The sequence below is a fragment of the Pongo abelii genome, chromosome 18, assembly GCF_028885655.2.
Source record: "Pongo abelii isolate AG06213 chromosome 18, NHGRI_mPonAbe1-v2.0_pri, whole genome shotgun sequence".
NCBI lineage: Eukaryota > Metazoa > Chordata > Mammalia > Primates > Hominidae > Pongo > Pongo abelii.
The window spans coordinates 45,808,525-45,825,055 of NC_072003.2; the positions used below are offsets into that span (position 1 = coordinate 45,808,525).

Sequence of the window (16,531 nt, forward strand, 5' to 3'; positions counted from 1 at the left end):
TGATGAACATCGATGCAAAAATCCTCAATAAAATACTGGCGAACCGAATCCAGCAGCACATCAAAAAGCTTATCCACCACAATCAAGTTGGCTTCATCCCTGGGATGCAAGGCTGGTTCAACATACGAAAATCAATAAACGTAATCCAGCATATAAACAGAACCAAAGACAAAAACCACATGATTATCTCAATAGATGCAGAAAAGGCCTTCAACAAAATTCAACGCATTTCATGCTAAAAACTCTCAATAAACTAGGTATTGATGGAACATATCTCAAAATAATAAGAGCTGTTTATGACAAACTCACAGCCAATATCGTACTGAATGGGCAAAAACTGGAAGCATTCCCTTTGAAAACTGGCACAAGACAGGGATGCCCTCTCTCACCACTCCTATTCAACATAGTGTTGGAAGTTCTGGCCAGGGCAATCTGGCAGGAGAAAGAAATAAAGGGTGTTGAATTAGGAAAAGAGAAAGTCAAATTGTCCCTGTTTGCAGATGACATGATTGTATATGTAGAAAACCCTACCGTCTCAGTCCAAAATCTCCTCAAGCTGATAAGCAACTTTAGCAAAGTCTCAGGATACAAAATCAATGTGCCAAAATCACAAGCATTCCTATACACCAATAACAGATAAACAGAGAGTCAAATCATAAGTGTACTCCCATTCATAATTGCTTCAAAGAGAATAAAATACCTAGGAATCCAACTTACAAGGGATGTGAAGGACCTCTTCAAGGAGAACTACAAACCACTGCTCAATGAAAAAAAAGAGGACACAAATAAATGGAAGAACATTCCATTCTCATGGATAGGAAGAATCACTATCATGAAAATGGCCATACTGCCCAAGGTAATTTATAGATTCAATGCCATCCCCATCAAGCTACCAAGGACTTTCTTACAGAATTGGAAAAACTACTTTAAAGTTCATATGGAACCAAAAAAGAGCCCGCATCGCCAAGACAATCCTAAGCCAAAAGAACAAAGCTGGAGGCATCATGCTACCTGACTTCAAACTATACTACAAGGCTACAGTAACCAAAACAGCATGGTACTGGTACCAAAACAGAGATATAGACCAATGGAACAGAACAGAGCCCTCAGAAATAATACCACACATCTACAACCATCTGATCTTTGACAAACCTGACAAAAACAAGAAATGGGGAAAGGATTCCCTATTTAATAAATGGTGCTGGGAAAACTGGCTAGCCATATGGAGAAAGCTGAAACTGGATCCCTTCCTTACACCTTATACAAAAATTTATTCAAGATGGATTAAAGACTTAAATGTTAGACCTAAAACCATAAAAACCCTAGAAGAAAACCTAGGCAACACCATTCAGGACATACGCATGGGCAAGGACTTCATGACTAAAACACCAAAAGCAATGGCAACAAAAGCCAAAATTGACAAATGGGATCTAGTTAAACTAAAGAGCTTCTGCACAGCAAAAGAAACTACCATCAGAGTGAAAAAGCAACCTACAGAATGTGAGAAAATTTTTACAATCTACCCATCTAACAAAGGGCTAATATCCAGAATCTACAAAGAACTTAAACAAATTTAAAAGAAAAAATCAAACAACCCCATCAAAAAGTGGGAAAAGGATATGAACAGACACTTCTCAAAAGAAGACATTTATGCAGCCAAAAACACATGCAAAAATGCTCACCCTCACTGGCCATCAGAGAAATGCAAATCAAAACCACAATGAGATACCATCTCACACCAGTTAGAATGGCAATCATTAAAAAGTCAGGAAACAACAGGTGCTGGAGAGGATGTTCAGAAATAGGAACACTTTTACACTGTTGGTGGGACTGTAAACTAGTTCAACCATTGTGGAAGTCAGTGTGGCAATTTCTCAGGGATCTAGAACTAGAAATACCATTTGACCCAACCATCCCATTACTGGGTATATACCCAAAGGACTATAAATCATGCTGCTATAAAGACACATGCACACGTATGTTTATTGCTGCATTATTCACAATAGCAAAGACTTGGAACCAACCAAAATGTCCAACAATGATAGACTGGATTAAGAAAATGTGGCACATATACACCATGGAATACTATGCAGCCATAAAAAAGGATGAGTTCACGTCCTTTGTAGGGACATGGACGAAGCTGGAAACCATCATTCTGAGCAAACTATCGCAAGGACAGAAAACCAAACACCGCATGTTCTCATTCTTAGGTGGGAATTGAACAATGAGAACACTTGTACACAGGGTGGGGAACATCACATTCTGGGGCCTGCATGGGGTGGGGGGAGGGGGGAGGGATAGCATTAGGAGATATACCTAATGTAAATGACAAGTTAATGGGTGCAGCACACCAACATGGCACATGTATACATATGTAACAAGCCTGCATGTTATGCACATGTACCCTAGAACTTAAAGTATAATTAAAGAAAAAATAGAAAAAGACATATCATGCAAACAATAATCAAAGGAAAGCAGGTGTGGCTATATTAATATCAGATAAAGTAGACTTTGGAGCAAAAAACATTACCAGAGACAGACATAATCATAAACATGCTGACTCACCAAAAAGACACAGCAATCTTAAGTGAGAATACACCAAACAGAACTGCAAAATATGTGAAGCAAAAACTAATAGTACTGAAAAGGCAAACAAACAAATTCAGTTATAGTTAGAGACTTCAACACCCCTCTCTCAACAATTGACAGAAGAAAGAAATCAGAAAGAATACAAAAGAACTCAACACCACCAACCAAGTTGATCTAGTTGACATTTTATAGAATATACCACCCAGTGACAGCAGAATACACATTCTTTTCATTTGCTCACAGAATATGTATCCAGATAGACCATATCCTGAGCCACAAAAGAAACCTGTAGAAATTTAAAAGAATTAAAATCATATAGTGTGTTTTCCGACCACAATGGAATGAAACTGGGATTCAACAACAGAAAGATAATAGTAAAACTCCAAATATTTAGAAACTAAACAACACACTTCTAAATTCTGCACAAACCAAAGAATAAAAATAAAAAATATCAAAATTTACAAAACAGCTAGAGCAATGCTGAGAGACAAGTTTATAGCATTAAATGGTTACATTAGAAAAGAGAAAAAGTCTCAAATCAATAATCTAATCTGTCAGGTGGAAAACCCAAAACAAGTAAAATAAACCCAAAACAAGCAGAAGGAACGAAATCATAAAAAGAACATAAAAAAGTAAAACTAAAAATTAAAATTAAATCTAAAAAAAGAACTAAAATAAGTGAAATTGAAAACAGTATAATTATCAAAAAGAAAAAAAACACAGAACAATGAAACAAAGAGTTGGTTCTCAAAAGAAGACACAAACTACCAACATCAAGCATGAAACAGGGATCATTACTATATACCCTGCAGATATCAGAAGAATAAGGAAATACTACAAAAATTCTATACATATAAATCTGACAACTTAGAAGTAGTAATCCAATACCACAAAAAGCACAAACTACCAAAATATACTCAATATGAAACAGGTCATTTGAATATCCTTTTAACTATTAATGAAATTGAATTCATTATTTTAAAAATTCCAAAAGAGAAATCTCCAGGCCCAGGTGATTGCATTGGAGAAATCCATCAAACATCTGAAGAATAAACAGCAATTCTACACAATCTTGTCTACAAAATAGAAGAGAAGGGAACACTTCAGTATTCATTTTATGAAGCTACTATTATCGATAATAAAACCAAAGACAGTGGCACAGAAAACCAAAACTAGAGTCCAATATTCATGAATATAGATGCAAAATTTCCTAACAAAAGATTAGCAAATACAATTCAGCAATATATAAAAATAATTATATACCATGACCAAGTGGGGTTTATGCCACAGAGGTAAGGCTGGCTCAAAATTTGAAAATCAACCAATGTAACCCACCATTTTCTGTTTTCCAGTAAGAAAAATCATGCAATCAATCTATCCAGAAAAAACATTAAAAGTCAGCCTAGTCCTGAGAAAGGAACTCAGAAAAAAAGAAGTCAACATCCACTTATGATAAAAATTCTCAAAAAAAAAAAAAAAAGAGCAGAAATTCTTCAACTTAATAAAGAATATCTAAAAACCTGGTCAACCTTATTCTTTTTGATGGAATACTAAATATATTCTCTCTAATATCAAAACCAAGGTAAGGATGTCTGCTTTCATAGTGCTGGAAATTCTAGCCAGTGCAATAAGGCAAGGGGGGAACAAGGCATAAATTAGAAAAGAAAGAAAAGAACCTGCCCTTATTTGCAGATAACATTACTCTCTATATAGAAAATCCCAAGGAATCTACAAAGACATTCCTATAAGTGTGGTTCAACAAAGTCATAGGATATAGCATAAACATATAAAAATAAATTATATTTCTATATACTAGCAATGAACATATGGACATTGAAATTAAAAACATCATAATCACTCAAAAAAGTGAAATAATTAGGTACAAATCTAACAAAACACATACAACATTTGTATGCTGAAGAGTACACAATGCTGATGAAAGAAAACAAAGATTTGGCTGGGTGTAGGGGCTCATGTTTATAATCCCAGCACTTCGGGAGACTGAAGCAGGAGGACTGCTTGAGCCTAGGAGTTGGAGAACAGCCTAGGCAACATGGCAAGACCCCATCTCTACAAAAAATAAAGTAAAAAATATTAGCTCGGTGTTGTGGCATGCGCCTTTAGTCCCAGCTACTTGAGAGGCAGAGGTGGGAAGATGGCTTGAGCCCAGGAGACTGAAGCTATGCCATGAGCCATGTTCATGCCACCACATTCCAGCCTGGGTGACAGAACAAGACCCTATCTCAAAAAAAAAAGAAATCAGAGATTTTAAATAAATGGAGAAATACATTGTTTTCAAAGATTGGAAGGCATTAATCCTTCCCAAACTGACATATGGGTTTATTGAAGTTCCTATCAAAATCTCAGCATGATCTTTTGTGGATATAGACAAAATTATTTTAACATTTGTATTGAAAAGCAAAGGAACCAGAGTAGCTGAAACAATTTTGAAAAAACAAAGTAGAAGAAATCACTCCACCTGATTTTAAGACTTAATGTATAGCTACAGGTATTGGTGGAGGGATGGCTACACAGATTAGTGAAACAGAATAGGAAAAGAAATGAACCGTGACCTAAACCTCACACCTTATACCAAAATTAACTAGAAAATAGATCACAATCTTATGTAAAATATAATGCTATAAAAATTTTAGAAAAACAATAGGAGAAAATCAGGATCTATGGCTAGGCAAAGAGTTCTTATCACCAAAACCTCGACTCATAAAAGGAAAAACTGATACAGTGGACTTCATCAAAAGTAAATACTTTGCTCCATAAAAGGCCATATGAAGAAGGTGAAAAGACAAGCTACAGAGTGGCAAAAAATGTCTCCAAACCACATACCTGACAACGAACTAGTATCTAGAATATACAGAGAACTGTCAAACTTCTACAGTAAAGAACAAACAATCCAATTAGAAAATGGGGCAAAAGTCACAGATATTTCACTAAAGAGGATATACGGGCGGCAAATAAGCATATGAGAAAATACTCGACATCATTAACAACTGGGGAAATGACAATTAAAACCACAATGAGATATCACTACACACTTATCAGAATGGCTAAAACAAAAAACAGTCAAAACACCAAATGCTCTTGAGGACATGGAGAAACTAGACCACTCAAACATTGCTAGTAGGAATGTAAAATGGTACAACTACTCTGAAAAACATTTTAGCAGTTTCTTTAAAAAAACAAACCTAAACATGCAACTACTATATGACCTACAATTGCATCTGTTGTCATTTACTCCTTAAAAAATGAAAACTGTGTTCACAGAAAAACCTGTAACCAAACATTTATAGCAGCTTTACTGACAATAGGCAAAAACTGGAGACAATCTAGACATCCTTCCACAAGTGACTAAACAAACCGTGGAACAACCACACATTGGACTATTCCTCCACAGTAAAAAGGAGCAAGCTATTGGTACATACAACGACCTAGGTGAAGCTCCACAGAACCACACTAAGTGAGAAAAGCCAATCCCAAAGAGCCACATACTGTGTGATTCCATTTCTACATTTTTGAAATGATGAAATAAATAGAAATGAAAAACAGCTTAAGGTGTGCCTGCAGTTAAGGAAGAGGTTGGTGGGAGAGGCAGGTGAGTTTGGCTCTAGGAGGGCAGCATGAGGGGGTCCCTGTGGTGATGGGAATATTCTTCTACTTGACAGGATCGATGTCAGTATTCTGGTTGTGATGTTGCACAACAGTTTCACAAGATGTTACCGTTAGGGGACACTGGTGAAGGGCATAATGCAGGACCTCTCCCTGTTATTTCTTACAACACTGTGTGAATATACAATTACGAAGTTATAATTTTAAGGGTCTAAACCTCTCTTAAAGCTACATAAAGTCATTGTGAGATTTATTACTTTTCTTCCTATCATTTGAAAATGCTACATGAGAAGACCCTTGCACAGTTGAGTTTGACTGACTTGGTAGAGATGACTGTCTGAAGAGAGTGGGAGTACACACATACATCTTGGTCCCATATTTCATATATTCATTTACAACTTAAACCCAAACTACTTCCCCAAGAGGACAAGAGCTTCTACCTTGGCGCCATATAAATCCGAGTTCTTCATTAGAAACTCTGCCGATGTCCGCACTGTGACTCCGGTCGTCTCACACTGCAGCACACAGTTTTCCAGCGTAGTCTTACCACGGTGAACAACTGGGATGAAAACATACGCTGACTGTTTTAAGAAGTAATGTGCCTTTTCCAATGTTAGAGATAGCCTGGCGCTGACATTAGCTATGGTCTAAATATTTCTCAATGGCTATCATTTAAATTTTCTTACCTAAATTACAAATTCATAAAATATAAAACAATGACTATTTTGAGTTATTTTCTACAATCTAAAAGCAACATTCTTTAAAAAGAATGACTTGACCTCAGATACAAAAGCACTTTCCATCACCAGAAAAAAAAAGTATCAGAGAGCGATTTTGCTGAGTATCTCAGAAGAAAAAGACCTTGATTCAAGAAAGGGGATACAAAGATTCCAGGAAACAAACATTACTCCCATGCGGAGATAACTTCAGTCTAGTGCTACCTTAAATACAGAGAAAACAGATCACAACACTGGAAAGTTTTAAAAGAAAAAAATCACCACACAGAAAAGAAACTAATATTAAACAACAAATTATTATGAATAGGCTATTTTTCACTTCAGGGTTAAGATTGCTAAGTCATCACACTATGTACATAAAAAAAATAATTTTCTAGGCCGCATGCGGTAGCTCACACCTGTAATCCTAGCACTTTGGGAGGCCAAGGGGGGCAGATCACCCAAGGTGAGGAGTTCAAGACCAACCTGGCCAACATGGTGAAACCCTGTCTCTACTAAAAAATACAAAAATTAGCCGAGTGTGGTGGCAGGCACCTGTAATGCCAGCTACTTGGGAGGCTGAGGCAGGAGAATCGCTTGAACCCGAAAGGCGGAGCTTGCAGTGAGCAGAGATCACACCACTGCACTCCAGCCTGGGCGACAGAGCGAGACCTCTGCCTCTCGCGTTCAAGTGAATCTGCTGCCTCAGCCTCCTGAGTAGCTGGGATTACAGGCGCCTGCCACCACGCCAAGCCAATTTTTGTATTTTTTAGTAGAGAAGGGGTTTCATCATGTTGGCCAGGCTAGTCTCAAACTCCTGACCTCAGGTGATTCACCCGCCTCAGCCTCCCAAAGTGTTGGGATTACAGGCGTAAGCCACTGCGCCCAGCCTAAATGAGTAAACTTTTTTTTTTTTTTTTGGAGACGGAGTCTCGCTCTGTTGCCTAGGCTGGAGTGCAGTGGTGCAATCTTGGCTCACTGCAACCTCTGCTTCCCAGGTTCAAGGAATTCTCCTGCCTCAGCCTCCAGAGTAGATGGGATCACAGGCGTGTACTACCACACCTGGCTAATTTTTGTATTTTTAGTAGAGACAGGGTTCCACCATGTTCGCCAGGCTGGTCTCAAAAACTCCTGACCTCAGGTGATCCACCCTCCTCGGCCGCCCAAAATGCTGGGATTGCAGGCGTGAGCCACCACGCCCAGCTTCATAAATAATCAGTCTTCCATACACACTCATACCCCAGAGATATTGCAGGTTGAGTTCCAAACCACCACAATAAAGGAAATATCACAACTAAAGTGAGTCACACAATTTTTTTGGTTTCCCAGTGCATACAAAAGTTATGTTTATGGGAGTCTGGGGTGGGTGGATCACTTGAGGCCAGGAGTCTGAGACCAGCCTGGGCAACATGGCAAGACCCCATCTCTAAAAAATACAAAAATTAGCCAGACGTGATGGCACACGCCTGTAGTCCCAGCTACTTGGGGGGCAAAGGCAGAATTGCTTGAGCCCAGGAGTTTGAGGCTACAGTGAGCTATGATCATGCTATTGCACTCTAGCCTAGATGACAGTGAGACTGTCTCTAAAAACAAACAAAAAAAAAGTTGTGTTTATACTAATGAGCACGAGTTTATACTAATGAGTACTATGTTTATAATGCATCCATTAAGTGCAAAAAGCATTATGTTTTTTAAAAATGTATACATCTTAATTTAAAATACTTTGTTTTGCTAAAATATGCTAACAATCCTCTGAGCCTTCAGCAAGACATAATCTTATTGCTGGTGGAAGGTCTTACCTCAATGTTGATGGCTGCTTACTGATCAGAATGGTGTTTGCTGAAGGTTAAGGTGGCTGTGGCAATTTTTAAAAATAAGACAACAATGAAGTTTGCCACATTGATTGACTCTTCCTTTCATGAAAGGATTTCTCTGTAGCATGTGATCTTGTTTGATAGCACTTTACCCACAGTAGAAAGTTTTTCAAAATTGGAGTCAATCCCATCAAAGTCTGCCTCTGCTTTACCAAGTTTACATAATACTCTAAATCATTTGTTGTCATTCAACCATGTTCACAGCATCCTCCCCAGGAAATTCTATCTCAGGAAACCACCTTCTTCGCTGATCCATAAGAAGCAACTCCTCATCTGTTCCAATTTTGTAATAAGATTGTAGCAATTCAGTCACGTCTTGAGGTTCTGCTTGCTATCATCAGGCTCTAGTTCTCTTGCTATTTCCACCACATCTGCAGTTACTTCTTCCATTCAAGTCTTGAACCCCTCAATCATCCATGAGGGCTGGAATCAACTTCTCCAGAACCCCTGTTAATGTTGAGATTTTAACCTCCTCCCATGAATCATAAATGTTCTTAATGACATCTAGAATGATGACTCCTTCCCAGAAACTTTACAATTGACTTTGCCCAGACCCATCGGAGGAATCACTATCAATAGCTGGTATAGCTTTAGGAAGTGTATTTCTCAAATAGTAAGATTTGAAAGTCGAAATTACTCCTTGATCCACAGGCTGCAGAATGGATGTTATTAGCAGGCATGAAAACAACATTAATCTCCCAGTACACCTCCATCATAGCTCTCAGATGACCAGGTACATTGTCAATAAGCAATCATATTTTTAAAGGAATCTTTTTTTTTTTCAGTAGTAAATCTCAATAATAGGCCTAAAATATTCAGTAAACCACGTTATAAACAGATGTGCTACCATTCAGGCTTTGTTGTTCCATTTCTAGGGCACAGGCAGAGTAGATCTGGCATAATTCTTAAGGGCTCTAGGATTTTCAGAATGGTAAATGAGCACTGGCTTCAACTTAAAGTCACCAGTTACATTTGCTCATAACAAGAGAGTCAGCCTGTCCTTTGAAGCTGTGAAGCCAAGCACTGACTTCTTCTCTCTAGTTATGAAAAGTACTAGATGGAATCTTCTTCCAGTAGAAGGTTATTTCATCTACATTGAAAATGTGTTGTTTAGTGTATCCACCTTCATCAATTACCTTAGCTAGATCTTCTGGTTAACTTTCTGTAGCTTGCATCAGCACTTGCTGCTTCACCTTGCACTTTTATGTTACAGAAATGGCTGCTTTCCTTAAACCTCATGAACCAACAGCTGCTAGTTTCAAACTCTTCTTCTACAGCTTCCTCACCTCCTCCAGTCTTCATAGAATGAAGGAAGTTAGGGTTCTGCTCTGCAATACACTTTGATTTAAGGAATGTGGTGGCTGACTTGATCTTCTATCCAGACTACAGAAACTGTCTCCATATCAGCAATAAGACTGTTTCGCTTTCTTATCATTCATGTGTTCACCAGAGTAGTGCTTTTAATTTCCTTTATGAACTTTTCCTTTACATTCAAAACTTCACCAACTGACACAAGAGACCTAGGTGTCAGCCTGTCTCAGCTTTCGACATGCCTTCCTCACTAAGTTAAACATTTCTAATTTTTAAATTTAACGTGAGAGACATGTGACTCTTCCTTTCACTTGAACACATAGATGCCATTGTAGGGTTATTAACTGGCCTAATTTCAATATTGCTGTGTCCCAAGGAATAGGGTAGCCCAAAGAGAAGGAGAGAGATAGGTGAATGGCTGATTGGTGGAACAGTCAGAACCCACACAATTATCAGTTAAGTTCACCATCTTATATGGATGTGGTTCATGGCACCCCAAAACAATTACAGTAGTAACATCAAGATCACTGTTCACAGATCAGCATATTATCTATAGTTTAAAACAAACAAAAAAAAAGGCTTACAATATTGTGAGAGTTACCAAAATGTGACACAGAAACACAAGGTGAGCACATGCTCTTGGGAAAATCGTGCCAATAGACTGGCTTGAAACAGGGTTGCCTCAACCTTCAATTTGTAAAAAAAAAACTCAGCATCTGTGAAGTGCAATAAAACAAGGTATGCCTGTACTCAAGAGTGGCATTTCATTAAATTCTATCTTCCATACAGAGTACAGTTTTCCTTCAAATCTTAGAACAAATGATACACCAAACATTCAGATACTTACTTAAGATTCCCTCTACAGCATCGTGCTGAACAAATTTTATGCCTGAGATTTTAATATCAGCACCGGTGCAGTCCACAAAAGTGTCGCCTTTGCCTCTCTTTTCTATCACAATGTCATCTGGTAGGCCATATCCTAAGGAAGAGAGAGCAAGAACACTCAAGATGGGTGAGGAAAAACATCTAAACGTGAACACTCTAGAACAGGTTTCTCTAGTTCAAATGACTGCAGGTGATAATGAGACCAGTCAATCATGTTGCATTTAAATAAAATCTATCTCCCCACATATCCTGTTTAATTTAAATCAGGATATCCAATTTTTAACAATAACAACTCTCTGACTAGTCCCCGTATCAGGAAGACTACCCTATCAACTATCCCACATCAGCTCAGTACTAAATTCACTTTCAAAAGTGCTATAAAAAATAAATAATGTTCAAGACCAGCCTAGGCAACACAGTGAGACTCCATCTCTACAAAAACCAAAAACAATTAGTCAGGCATGGTGGCATGCACCAATTACTCACTACTCAAGGAGGCTAAGGTGGGAGGGTCACTTGATCCCAGAATTTTAAGGCTGCAGTAAGCTATGATCATCCCATTGCACTCCAGCCTTCATTCTGGGTGACAGAAGGAGACCCCATCTCAAAAAATGATAATAATAATAAGGACTTACAGCTGAGTCAAAGAACTTTAAAGCACTCACCCTTAGAAATTTGTTTCTAACTCTAACATTCTATGATTCTAATATAAATTACATTTGAATAAACCTAAACAGTTCTCAAGATGATCTAATTTTAATATTCTCTTAAACAGTTGGCTTAAAATCTGACAAACTGACTAGTTACTGTTACAGGAAAAAAAACAGTCTACCTCATTAACAAATAAAAAGCATCAGATCGAGGCTAGGTATGGTGGCACATGCCTGTAATCCCAGCACTTTGGGAGGCTGAGGCGGGTGGATCACTTGAGGTCAGGAGTTCAAGAGCAGCCTGGCCAACATGCAGAAATCCTGCCTCTACTAAAAATACAAAAATTAGCCAAGTGTGGCATGTGCCTGTAATCCCACCTTCTCAGGAGGCTGAGGTGGGAGAATTGCTTGAACCTGGGAGGCGGAGATTGCAGTGTGCGGAGATCGTGCCACTGCACTCCAGTCTGGGTGACAGAGTGACTCTGTCTCAAAAAAAAAAGCATCAGATCTCAGTGAGGTGCAGTGGCTCACGCCTATAATCCTAGCACTTTGGGAGGCCGAGGCAGGTGGATCACTTGAGGTCAGGAGTTCGAGACCAGCCTGGCCAACATGGAGAAACCCTGTCTCTATTAAAACTACAAAAATTAGCCAGGCATGGTGGCAGGCACCAGTAATCCCAGTAACTCAGGAGGCTGAACCAGGAGAATCGCTTGAACCCAGGAGGCAGAGGCTGCAGTGAACTGAGATCACACCACTGCACTCCAGCCTGGGTGACAGAGCAAGACTCCGCCTCAAAAAAACAAAAACAAAAAAACCATCAGATCTGTATAAATCTTACTCAAACCATTAATACAAGCCAAACACCTGAGTGGGCTTACAAAAAAACTGGAGTATCAGAAAACTAAAGAATTCGCTTGACTTCCATTATGAAACAGAACCACATAGACAAAGCTGTAAGAAATAACTCTCACTGTCTAAAGATGAATCTTTGAGTAAATGAAAGCAGTAACCCCTCAATGTATCTACACTGGAAGAGGACAAACAAGGCTTTGGGGGCCCTAGAGAACGCAAGGGGACTCCACACACTGGAATGCTACCAGGGGTGGACTCTGGATGCCTGAATTATGAGTGATTTTGTTTCTGATTGTTGTATGTATCTGATTGTACTTTGCATATTTTCTGCAATAACCATTGCTTTTTATCATCAGAAAAATTAAAAGTACAAAAAGAATTGCATATTGAGAAAAGATTTTTACAAATTTTTATATAATTATGTATTTCTTTCCACTTAAAACATAAAACCATTACCTAAATGAATGGATTTTCAAAACAAGAAAGAAAAACCCTATTGTAAGTACTATTGACACCCTGCACATAGTAGGTACTCAATATATATCTCTTGTTATATGGGTTAGCTATAGATCACTATCAGATGAGCTTGAATCTTACTCATGAACACTCCATATATGCACACTAGAGATACCTTCTGATTCCCCAATTCTCAGACCCATACTGTTAGTCAATATACAGCCATTTTTATACTTAACTATCAGCATTCTATATGCCTATTTATGACACTCTGGCAATTACATTAAAATTTCCTCACCAATCTAGGAAGAACTCTTATCTACCATACAAACTATAATATCAGTGTTATTTCCACTATGCCAAAAAATAAAGTGTTTTTATCACAGTGATTTATCTTGCAGATGTGTTACTTATATACACACATTATACACCAAAAATTGGAGTAGAAAAGAACAAAAATTACACACATAAAATAAAAAAGGGGGTGAGATAACGTACTAGGAACAGGAGAAAACTAAACTTCCAGCCTCAGTTCCATTTAGAAGTACTGACAAGATAAAGAACATAGCTTAAGCAGTTTCTGAACAGCTGCACAAGTCCCAAAATGATATATGATTTTTTGCATTACAAGCTTCACTGCTAACTTGAAGCTATTTTGGTAAATAGTTGAACAGGTGTAACTAAATTTGACATGTTATGAAAATATACAGGACCAAGATGAACAATTGCAAAGTAACCTAAATTTAGAAATCACTCTAAATGAACAATAAGATTATAACTGTGAAAAAGTTATTTTTTTTTAGACAGAGTCTTGTTCTGTCACCCAGGCTGAAGCATAGTGGTATGATCTTGGCTCACCGCAACCTCCACCTCCCAGGTTCAAGCGATTGTTCTGCCTCAGCCTCCCGAGTAGCTGGGATTACAGGCGCGCAACAACATGCCCGGCTAATTTTTGTATTTTTAGTACTGACGGGGTTTCATCATGTTAGCCAGACTGGTCTGAAACTCCTGGCCTCAAGTGATCTGCCCACCTTGGCCTCCCAAAGTGCTGGGATTACAGGCGTAAGCCACCACACCCAGCCCAAAAAGTTATTTTTAATAGAATCTTTCAATATTAATCTTTTCTAAAGTATACTTTGGTCAAGACACAAAGTGTAGCATTTGTGACATTTGGCAAGCATTTAGAGAATTAAGATAATTGGTACCAATTTCAAGTTAAATGCCCTTAATTATACCTCTCACGAAAATAAGCTAAGTGAAACAAAAAACAAAAAGCCATGCACTAACATATCTGCAACATCTATGAGATAAGAGCAAGCAACAAATTTTTAAAATACTAAAATTTTTTAAAATATTGCTAGGAATTTTTTTTTTAATTCTAGAAATTAGATTTCCTTTCCATAAACCACCCACAATCTGGAAAGTATGCTTCTTCCTAATGGTCTTTTTTCTATATGAGCCTGTGAACATCTCCCCAACATACATACTGCTACAAAGAACCACAACTCAAGTTGCTGAAACACTGGGTCAACCTCTTTTAAGCTTTCCATGTCCTTAATGTTTCAAAGCAGCTCACTAGAAATCAAATGGGTTCAAATCACATTCTTGGAGTTTCAACAAGATTGGTGATTTATTGTTTACTTAAACATATCACATGTGAGAGTTTGGCTGTGTGTCTTCTATACTCACCTTCCAACTCAATGGAGTCAGCAATGGAGAAAGTGCCATGTACCACATAATGGCCAGGACAAACAATAACAGTGTCACCTTCAAAGCAGGCATTTATAGCAGACAATGGATCACTATGGAACTAGAAAACAATAAGAACACATTTGTAAATATACACTCCCAAAAAAGTAATTTGGGTATTACTCTAGGTGCCTTCATGTCTTACTTTGAAAATGGAAGCCAAAAACTGCATATTGAAGCATCTCCTTTGATAGTGCACTGACCTAACACATGCCTGGTAAGTGACTACTGCTGACGAAAGGCAGGGCTCTCACTACTTCCCATGCACAGAAAAACATCTTGGGAAAGCTCCTGTAAATACTTTGTGGGATTTGTGAAAACCTGTGGTGAATCAGAAGAAAAAAAAGCCACCTGGAGTGAGAAACTCTCTGTTTACCTGAATTTCTCTTTCTTCCTCACCAGGCTCCTGGCAAAGCCTGTCCGTGAGCAGGGACCGCAGGAGACCAGCCATCATGGTGGAAGAGACCACATGAGTGATCTTCTGACCACTGGGACGGACACCCTTTGCTTGGATATTAGAATTCTTCTGATAACCAAACACATACCTTAAAGAAACGAAACAGGCCTATCAGTAAGACAGCAAGTAAGAAAAGATGCTGACTAAGAATTACAAAGACACACATACCTCAACAAAGGATTCTCAATGAGTTTCAGCTTTTGTTTCAGTTGTTCCATCTCCGAATACAATTTTAACCCTTCCACCATGGAGATATTTTCCTGCTCGGAATCAGAGTTACAATTTGACAAACTGCTTCTCAGATTTAAAAATTTCCTGTAACTCTCCTCACATTGAGACAACAGATTGCGGTAGTCAACAATAAGTCCTGATGGAACTCGGTCTTCAAGAATGTCATAATGCCTGAAAGTTTAAAAGCAAAGTGAAATCCACTGCCTTTCAGGCACATTTTCCTATCATTAAAACAGCCCACTTAGCACTCAAAGACCCAGTAAGAAAAGTGTTTTACAGCATATAACTCAGGTGCATGTTAAGTCTTTCTGAATAGCACTGTAATAATAATAATAAGTGGAAGCTGTTGAAAATTTAAAGCACCACTTCCTTAAGGTCACTAATTTTTCTCCTCTTGAGGAGTTGTTTACTTTTTTTCTTGGATCCAAGCATTTGTGCTTTAGAAACACTGAAAGTTCATGTTGCACAATTTTATTATTTAATAAGAAATTATTTTCTTCTCATATATTAGATTCAAAAGCTTAATAAGAAGGTGGCGGTGGGGGGCAATTTGGAGTGGGGGTAGGGAGAGCAGTTTCTCAAATTGTTTCACAACAATGTTTAAGATTACTATATTTTTCATGGATCTGAATATGACTTTAAAAATTTTTTAAAGGTTACCATATTTATAGGATCAAAAAAGTAGAAATGACTGAAATAATCTAGTCCCTCCTTCCATTTAAAGCACTATGGCACAAAATTATGCTGAATATTCCCTAAGGAAGATTATTAAAGAATTTCAAAAAATAAGCCCTTGAGATTCGGAGGGGGAAAAAAGGTGCCATTACTAAACTAAAGAGTGACTGAAACAAAATAACCTTGTACTGGACAACCATACTGGCACTTCAAATGTATTAATTTATAAACTTTCTCAAATATAAAAGCAGAATACAGAGTATTTCTAGATGCAATAAAATAATTTGTAAATGCACAATCAAGTTAACAGATATAAAATTAATGGGTTTAAAAATAAAATAGGCCAGGCACAGTGGCTCACACCTGTAATCCCAGCACTTTGGGAGGCCAAGGCAGGCAGATCACTTGAGCCCAGGAGTTTGAGGCCATCCTGGGCAACATGGCAAAACCCTGTCACTACAA

General features: G+C 38.1%; 1 protein-coding gene across 1 annotated transcript in view; it reads right to left on the reverse strand.

Annotated features, from left to right (window-relative positions):
• The window catches only part of SHCBP1 (SHC binding and spindle associated 1), a 40,962-nt gene that overhangs the window by 8,517 nt on the left and 15,914 nt on the right, over positions 1-16,531 (reverse strand). Inside the window, exons 6-10 of the mRNA XM_024233952.3 lie at positions 15,332-15,565; positions 15,083-15,251; positions 14,647-14,767; positions 10,962-11,093; positions 6,654-6,772 (exon numbers count right to left, since the gene is read on the reverse strand). Coding sequence (XP_024089720.1) covers positions 6,654-6,772; positions 10,962-11,093; positions 14,647-14,767; positions 15,083-15,251; positions 15,332-15,565 — 775 coding nt within the window. The remainder of the gene's footprint in view (positions 1-6,653; positions 6,773-10,961; positions 11,094-14,646; positions 14,768-15,082; positions 15,252-15,331; positions 15,566-16,531) is intronic.